Raw genomic sequence first — 8,565 nt, forward strand, 5'->3', positions numbered from 1 at the left:
CCGCTTGCTTTTAAGAATATCTTTAAAAGTTAAAGAATGTATAAGTAAAAAAATCTGTAGTTTTAAAGAACTTTCTCCATGTTCCTTCTTAACCATTTATTTTTCCTAAGTTCAGGCTATCTTTTACCTGGAAAACAATAATAATGAAAGGATAATTAAGCAAATAGGTGTTACAAGATATGGAAGCCTGAAATTGGATGTGAACTGTACCAAGCTTGCACTAGTTTAACTGTTTCAACTACAGGTGTGATTTTTACTGAAATAGTTTTACTGAAATAGACGCCCGTTATTACCACACCCAGTGTTTGAATGCAGCTCTCATTTAAAATAATTTAAATGCTTTTTAGTTAGGCAGGAATTGTGGGATCTTGTGGGTGTGGGTATAAAGTGTTCCATATAATTATGTAGGCCAAATATAGATAAGGAGGAGTCTGGAAAAGATTGGCATTGCGAGGACCTGGAATGTGACCTTAGTGCATAAGGTTGATCATTTCATTAGACTGGTCTGAGTATGTTCCTTCAGAACTTTTCCCATTCATTACCAAAATTACTCTTAAAACAGCCGACATCCATAAGTAATAGGAATCTTTAAATCAAAACTACGTGGCATCGAGAGTTTTAGTAGGCCAAGGAACATTTAACCATTAAGTCCTCATTCAGAACCTTTTCACATTCATTTTCTCAGTACTTTGCACAGATTTTTAGGAGAGACTCCTGACACTACACTGTTCATATGAACACTATCAGTTCATATAATACAAAAAAAATGGGCATAATGATACAGGCTACAACTTACTGTCACCTTATGGAAAACATGTTGCTTCTTGTGAAATTAATTTGGAGGCTCTGCTAATAAAAAGAGTAATTGTGTCTGTGCATGCTTCCTCTTGGTAGCTGGGGAAGTGGCTATGGGTGACTGGGTGTAGGTCACGTGTGCTAGTTCCCCTCCCTAGCTTTGAGACTCTAAAACACTGAAAATGAATGTACTCCTTAAACTCCTTTGTGGAGCTGTGTGTGAAGGAAGGGGTGGTTAGTATGATGTGTTTCTTTCTCTATCTAGATGTAATTTGCCCTAAAATAGTGTTTGGATTGTGTTTCTGGAGTATTCCATGTTACAACCCCCCTCCACTTTTTTGCCAACAGAACCGCTGCACACAGTTGCTCTAGCCAGCCTAGCTATTAACTGGAATGTCTAGCTATTACATTGTCTCTCTGCCAAATTAAGTGAATTGGCTAACCTAGCGGACAGATTTGCCTTGACCTGTTGTAGTGGTCCAGTTCAGTCTTTGCAATGAAAAAGAAATTGCCCTGCGATTGCTGTTTGTTTGCTCTGGAAACTAAGATAACAGAATCCAGAAAAATCTTTTGGATTGTATGCAAATAACCATTTTACTTTCTTGAATTTCCTTTGAAGGCTTTCATCTCTATCACAAGTTGCCCTCAATAGTACCTGAAAGCTGTCTTCTCATTCTGGTTGGATTGCTTCTTGGTGGGATTATTTTTGGAGCTGAGGAGAAGTCCCCGCCTGTAATGAACAGTGATGTTTTTTTCTTGTATCTTCTACCGCCCATTGTACTTGATGCTGGATATTTTATGCCAACTCGTCTTTTCTTTGAGAACTTTGGTACCATATTCTGGTATGCTGTGGTGGGCACACTCTGGAACGCCATCGGCATTGGGATTTCACTTTATGGAATTTGCCAGATCAGTGCATTTGGTTTGACTGATATCACATTGCTGCAGAATTTGCTCTTTGGCAGCCTCATTTCAGCTGTGGATCCTGTGGCGGTGTTAGCCGTTTTTGAAAATATTCATGTCAATGAGCAGCTTTACATTCTGGTATTTGGAGAGTCTTTGCTGAATGATGCCATAACTGTGGTAAGTTACCTGATAAATGATTAGTTGATAAAAATGATAAATGATTATGGGGATGCCACTCCATTATATCTCTTTGTTTCTGGTTATTATAGTTTGCTAATAGATGGAAGTCAAGGAATGCTAATGTGTTTATGTAATTTTCTAAGTTTTAGATTTAGAAACTACAGTAGTCTTACTAGACCAAAGTAATGTGTAATGGTAGCATGTTTGCTGTAGGGATTTTACTATCTGATCTCTTTAGTTTCTGTATCTTTGAATTCTGTTATTCCTGTAACCTGAAACTGGAGGTTTTCTTCACCCGCAGGAATGTCATTGGACAGGAAGAGGGAAAAGGGCCAATGTGGGGCGTCCCAGCATATTCGCAGGGAGAATGGGCAAATCATTGAGATGACACAGGACCCGGTTAATGCTAGTCTTTTTCATGTGCTCATCCCGTTGGAACTGCCCTGAGACCACTGATACATTTCTCCCAGGCTACAGATGAGATAGGACAGCCATCTGGAGGCACTGATTTCTAATCATTAACTAGCTGAACTGGACTTGTGGTGCTGACCTGAGGACAGCAGTCTGAAAATTCCATTAACACCCCCAGTGCCCCTTCTTGGTACCTGATGATTTCATGTCTGGGACATCGTTCCCATTTATCTATGCATTACTTGAAATCCTTCCTGTGCCAACTATGTCCTGGCATCTTGCTGTTTTGTGAGATGTGGAGGTCCCGTTTTTTATATGCCGGAAGAATCAGAAAGATTTATGAATTGGGTCCGCACCTTCCTCATCTCTGTCACTGCCTTCTTACTCCTGTCCCATTCTATGCACAATTATCCTTGGTTTTCCCCTTTTCTTGGACTTTGCCTCACCTGCTTCACACTTGTATGTCTCATCATTTAATCTGAACCTTAGTGCTGATCATTTCTTATGTGTCTGTGGGAGTCCTTTTTTTTTTTTTTCACTTAGGCTTCATGCTTCATGATTCCATTGCTATCCAGCCAGCTGAATTGCATCCTCTGTCAAGGGCTTGCCTTGAAGCCTAGGTTTTCTCATTAGTTTATAGCTGAAACTGCCTCCCATTACTAAACTGGTGCTTAAGCCAGCCCTGAAAATGAGTGGGTGTAAATACTGAGTTTCAAAAGGCTTAGCAGTTCAGCCATGGCTGTGTCTGTCTCTATTCACTCTTAATGGCCACTCATGTGGTGCAATTCTTTTCATACAAGTTTTTGTGGGGGAAAAAGGTCTGGTTTTATGTCAATGTAATTTTTTTTTTTTGGTGGATTTTTCCAAAATCACTTTTTCTGGTGACAAAATCAATCACCTTTCCGCTGGAGCAGCAGTTAATCCAGCAAGATTTGCTAGGAAAACACTGCATCCTGATGACAGAACTATTCAAGCATGCCATTGCTCAATGAAAAATTACTTCAAAACACCATTTTTATAGGTGCTGACATGGCAATTTAATAACCGTGATGCATGGCTTTCCTGTAGGCGTCATTATTGCCTTCTTTGAAGATAGTCCTTTCTCAGGGCATGCCTGCCCAGGTGCCCTAATGCAGGGGAGATACTCTGTGGAGTCTGTAAGAGGGTCAGCTCAGTAATGCATGGGCCGTACCTATATTCATGAAGGAGTGAAAGGAATTTAGCATAACTTTGGTCTTACTTCCCAGCTATCGCTTAAAGGTAGCACTTGGCGGGAGGTCAAGTGGTTTCCACATGTTAAGCTTTGGTCTGCTAATGGTTCCTTGTTATGATTTTGCACACCTGCAATCATGTGATTATACTTAAAACATGACCCAGGCATTCACACAGATACCCTGTGGGGTGCCCTGAGAGGACCTCGCCTTCCCTTGCCCATAGCAGTGCTGCCAGACCAGTCCTTGCAGTGCTGCTGCAGGAGTTACCCAGCTATCTGCTCAAAGGAGATGATGTTTTGTAAATACTATCTCTTCCTCTGCCCTTGTTGTGTTACCAGGAGAGCTGATAGAATCTGATAGCAGGCAGAGCTTGCCACCTTTCAGCTTTTGTCTGCTGGAGCCCTTAAGTCCTGCCTACTCTGGCAGATGCCGCTGGTGGAATGTGGGGACGAAGCAGGAGAGGAGTTGAATGCAGGCTGGATGTCCATGGAAGCTGCCTAATTCCTACAGCCACTGCAGTATCAAAAGACCCAGGGCTTACACAGATGATAGGCAGTGAAGAACAGCATGGCTTTAGTAAACATGCTTTCTAAATACTTTAAGCTCTTCTTCCTGCTATCCCACTTGCGCTGCCTTGGCTGCTCCTAATAAAAGCTTTTATTAGGATAGCAGGGTCATCTATGCTTTCTCTTTCCAGAAAATGCACCAGCTTACCTTCATTTTAGATACAAAATGAGGTGTGCTTTGTGTTCTCAGGAATCTCAGCCCTGCTGTTTTTCTCAGATGGTCTTTCATGCCTGATGGTTTTTGCGATGTGCCTGTGCATTTGGATGATCCTTTACCCCCTCTGATGGAATTCCGGAGCTTGAATTTGTCTGAGAACAGTGTTTGCCTGTTGGCTTCTTGATTAGGATTGGTGCTTAACCAAAAGACAGGGTCAGTGAAAACTAGCACAATGATATTAAATGGCAAGATCACAGTTCAAGCTGAATGTTAGCAGTTCAAATTCCATTTCTGGGCTTAAAATCACAAAAAAAGTGCCAGTGTCATTACAATAATATTATTTCCACGTTAGAAAACATTACAGGAGTACTCTGTATCCCACCTCTGCTGAGAACACTATTTTAGCATGCTATAAAGTTAATTTGAGAGTTAAAAACTAATAACTGAGAACTGATGAAAACATGCAATTACTGTCCAAGAAGAACAGAGATACTCCAAGACAAGATCAAAAAGTGATTGGTGACTAATATTCACTGGTGTAACCTTCCATGAGTTCAGCTGAAGGACGCTGAATTTATGTAAATCTTGAACTTGAAAAAACCCCAAACCATTCTAATACCAAATGTATTACAAAATGTGACCAGAGTTGATGATGTTAAACTCAAACTGAAAGTTTAGAGAGAGCTGTAAAACTGAACTGCTGTAGGTTAAAGGTGAGGTGAACCTGATTTTGATCTCATTTACAGCAGTGTAAATAAAGAACAATAGGAATGAGATTTAAATCATGTTCATGACATTCCATAGTCTTCATTTTGCAGTCCTAGCTGCTGCTTCTACCACAGCGGTCTGGTTTTGATCTGAGGTACAAAGGAGAACTTGCTTTTCTTCTTTCAAATAACTTACGGCAACAGACTTGACATTTATGGGGATGTCTGTATGTGGAAACAACAGACTCCATTCTGTTTGCAGGGTGAATACTTAGTTGTGAGGATGAGGTGATGTTATGGAAAGGCTATTGCTTGAGTAGGTCAAAAATACATACTCCTTTACAAGCAGTCCTTGTAAAGCTACTAACAAAGGCACACCTATTGTCAATAGGGTTAATTCTGGTATTTTTCTCTTCATTCAAATCCATAAGGTCCACAAATCAAAACAGCTGGAAAACCAGTGGAACCTATGACATTACTTGCCTGTCCTGCACAGGTCATAGTAACAAGGAACAGGGCAAAAAGGCTTCTTCAGAGCAGCAGGATGAAGGGATTTGTCCAAGTAAAAAAAGGACACTTCCCAGGTGGACTCATCCTGAGGGCATTATTGCATTGAAATAAATAGTTCATGCTCCTGCTCTTGTTCTGTTTGTTGCTTTGTAATGAAAATTACTGGTGATCATGCTAGGTTTGATTTAACCTTCTTTTGTCATGCTTGCTCTGGAATATGATTTTTTCTTTTCAATTCTTTCCTTTCACTTAGCCCGAAGGACCCATAGGTCATCTCTTTGCATTAGTTTATAGTGAGAACTTTCACTTTTTTGAGACCTATGAAATTTTGGTCAAGAAGTGTTAAACAACTTACTTTCTGTCATGTGAGAGAGAACAAGACTGCAAACATGACAAATCCTTCCCAGTCACTATTCAAACACCTACATTGTTGGCACAATGCAAGTGCTGATAAAAGATTGTTCTCTCAGGTAGCATTTCTGATTGAGAAACCTGTTTGGTTTACTAATAAGTCCAGAAAGAAAGTGGAGGATTAACTCCTGCAAGCTGTCTAAGATGACTAGTCAGGTGTTAGCATGACCATGGTGACTTGGCCTGTGATCCCACTGGGGCAGGAATAGGTGCCTATGACCAAGCTTAGATCTGTACAAGGGGACTATGTAGCCATCACAGAATCGTGTGGCTGGGAACATACAGCCAAAGCACCACGCAATGCTTAAATCTTCCAAGTAAGTCTGCAAATAGGAACGGCCTTTAAGGTTTCTTTTAAGAGTAACTGATTCCATTGTTGTGTAACTAAAATACTGGACATTAGAGAAATGTGGACTTCACATCTTTCTGTTTCCCATCCATGTAAAACAGAAGGGCTCTCTGGCTCAGAGAATGTGATAATCCCATTGACCCAGTTTGTTTTGAAGGATGGTTATAAACATTTCAAAAATTAAACTAGGCAAACACAAGTTAACAGTTCTTTTAACGGGAATTAAATCTGAATCTCTAGAAATAGCTGAAGTTTGAAAAGTCTTTAAACCATTCAGAGAAAGAGCACTCCATGCAAGTTGTGTCTTGCACTTCTTGGGGTGGTCACTCTCCTTCCTCTCTCCCTGACTCCCCCACCCTCTACCAGATGAATCTATGGTCTAATTCAGTATGGCAGCTCTTGGTGTCTTATGTAAATCAAACACATTTGAAAATAGCCTGATTTTTCACTGATTATGAAACTGTATTTTTTCCTCTTCCTTTTTTATTTCTTTTCTGGGGAAAATCTGAAATGGCCATTTGTGGAGAAATTAGAAGCACTGCAAATAGATGGAATTTAAAGAAAGATTAAATAGATCTATGCTCCTGGCCTGTCGAATGGCATGAGTTAGTAAACCTGTCCCATTTGCAAAAATGGGAATAATGATATTTATCCTTCTTTGTATATCTATTTCCCTGATATTCATGGATGACAAGTAATATGCTGGAGGTAAACAACAGCGTATCTCAAAAGTGAGTTCAAGGTAGACAGAGAAATTCAAAGTTCATCATTGTAGCAGAGGAACATAATGACATGAAGGGAAATTAAGAAGAGTTCAGAAACATAATGTGCTTTCTTTTTCTCATAGGTCCTGTACAATTTGTTCAAGTCTTTCTGCCAGATGCGCACAATTAAGGTTATTGACATATTCGCTGGGATTGCTAACTTCTTTATAGTGGGGATCGGTGGAGTATTGATTGGAATCCTTTTGGGATTTGTAGCAGCCTTTACCACCCGTTTCACCCATAAAATACGAGTGATTGAGCCACTCTTTGTCTTCCTGTACAGTTACTTGTCATACATAACAGCTGAAATGTTTCATCTCTCGGGCATCATGGCGTAAGTACCCCAAACTTCAGTAATAATAGCACCCAAGTAAGAATGCCAAAGGCAATTGCAGAGATGACCAGATTTTGCAAACTTTGCCATGTGGCATCATTCCGCCGTACATGGCAGCGATGCTGGCTTGAGGATTTCCGGCCTCTCCCCTCCTGCTTCCATCCCATTCTCTCAGCTTGCCACCACACCAGCTGTGTCACTAAAACTGGTCATAGTATCACACCATAAACCATATCTTTGAAATGTTCCAAGTTAAAAATAATCCCTTGTATTTTTGGTGGGGTTATTTTTAACCCAGGTCTCTTTGGTGACCAGTGTCCTCATGTGACCCTACAACTAGTCATAAGGGCATGGCCCACAGTGATGTAGGGGTAGTGGTGGCTGGGAGGGTGTGGGAGTGGTAGCTAGGAACTTCATGAAGTGGCTTCACTTCTGACGCCAATATAATGTAAAACTACATCTTCCGTTTAGTCATGTGAACAGCCAGTAAGTACATTTCAAGGAAGACAGTGTATATATATCATTAAGGCAAACTCTTGCTGAATTACAAGCACAGTAAAGATTGGGCAAATGTAAAATTTGCAGAATCTAGTCCTGTGGTCAAATAACCGCTTAGTTTAGTAACTTGATACATGTGCCTGTGTGTTAGAATGCTCTCTGTATACATCACTGTGTATAAAATAATATTATTCATCCCGCTTCCAACAGATAAAAATATTTTCACTCCTGTTTTTTCACTCCTGGGCTTCAGTAAAGAGAAAACACAGCCTCTCACTTGATGCTGTTTATACTGTAACAACTTTGGAAAGAACCTTTATGACATTTGATATACTTAAATGATTTGCTCTTGTTTCAAGTAATACTTTTAAAGGCCAGCCTTCTTTAATGACTTTGTATTGTTCTAGTGGAAAATATGAGTCATTCGGGCATTAGAAGCATAGCTTTTTATGAAAGCTCGGATGTTACTTCTTAGTATCACTAATACTTAATGATATCTCATCTGATGATTATCTTTTAGGAAAATGAAAATAGGTTTGCTATCATAGTCATGCCAGTATAAGATTTTCTGGGGCTGGGAAGCAATTTACACAGAAACTTACAGTTGATAATTTCTGTAGTACAAAAATAGAAATATGCCATGAAACTGGAGGGGTTAGTACTTCAATATAAGTAAAGAGCTAAAGGTTGCATGGGTTTCTTTCTCTGATATGACCCTAAATAAAGTAACATATGCATCCACTTTGACCGAGTTCATAAATGT

General features: G+C 40.0%; 1 protein-coding gene across 1 annotated transcript in view; it reads left to right on the plus strand.

The window, feature by feature from the left end:
- The first annotated feature begins 1,374 nt into the window (after window positions 1-1,374).
- Window positions 1,375-8,565, plus strand: part of SLC9A2 (solute carrier family 9, subfamily A (NHE2, cation proton antiporter 2), member 2) — a 27,068-nt gene continuing 19,877 nt past the window's right edge. Inside the window, 2 exon segments of the mRNA XM_010135759.1 lie at window positions 1,375-1,878; window positions 7,054-7,304. Of these exon segments, the coding sequence (XP_010134061.1) occupies window positions 1,375-1,878; window positions 7,054-7,304 (755 nt within the window).

Source organism: Buceros rhinoceros, unplaced genomic scaffold (genome assembly GCF_000710305.1).
Source record: "Buceros rhinoceros silvestris isolate BGI_N320 unplaced genomic scaffold, ASM71030v1 scaffold185, whole genome shotgun sequence".
Taxonomy (NCBI): Eukaryota; Metazoa; Chordata; class Aves; order Bucerotiformes; family Bucerotidae; genus Buceros; species Buceros rhinoceros.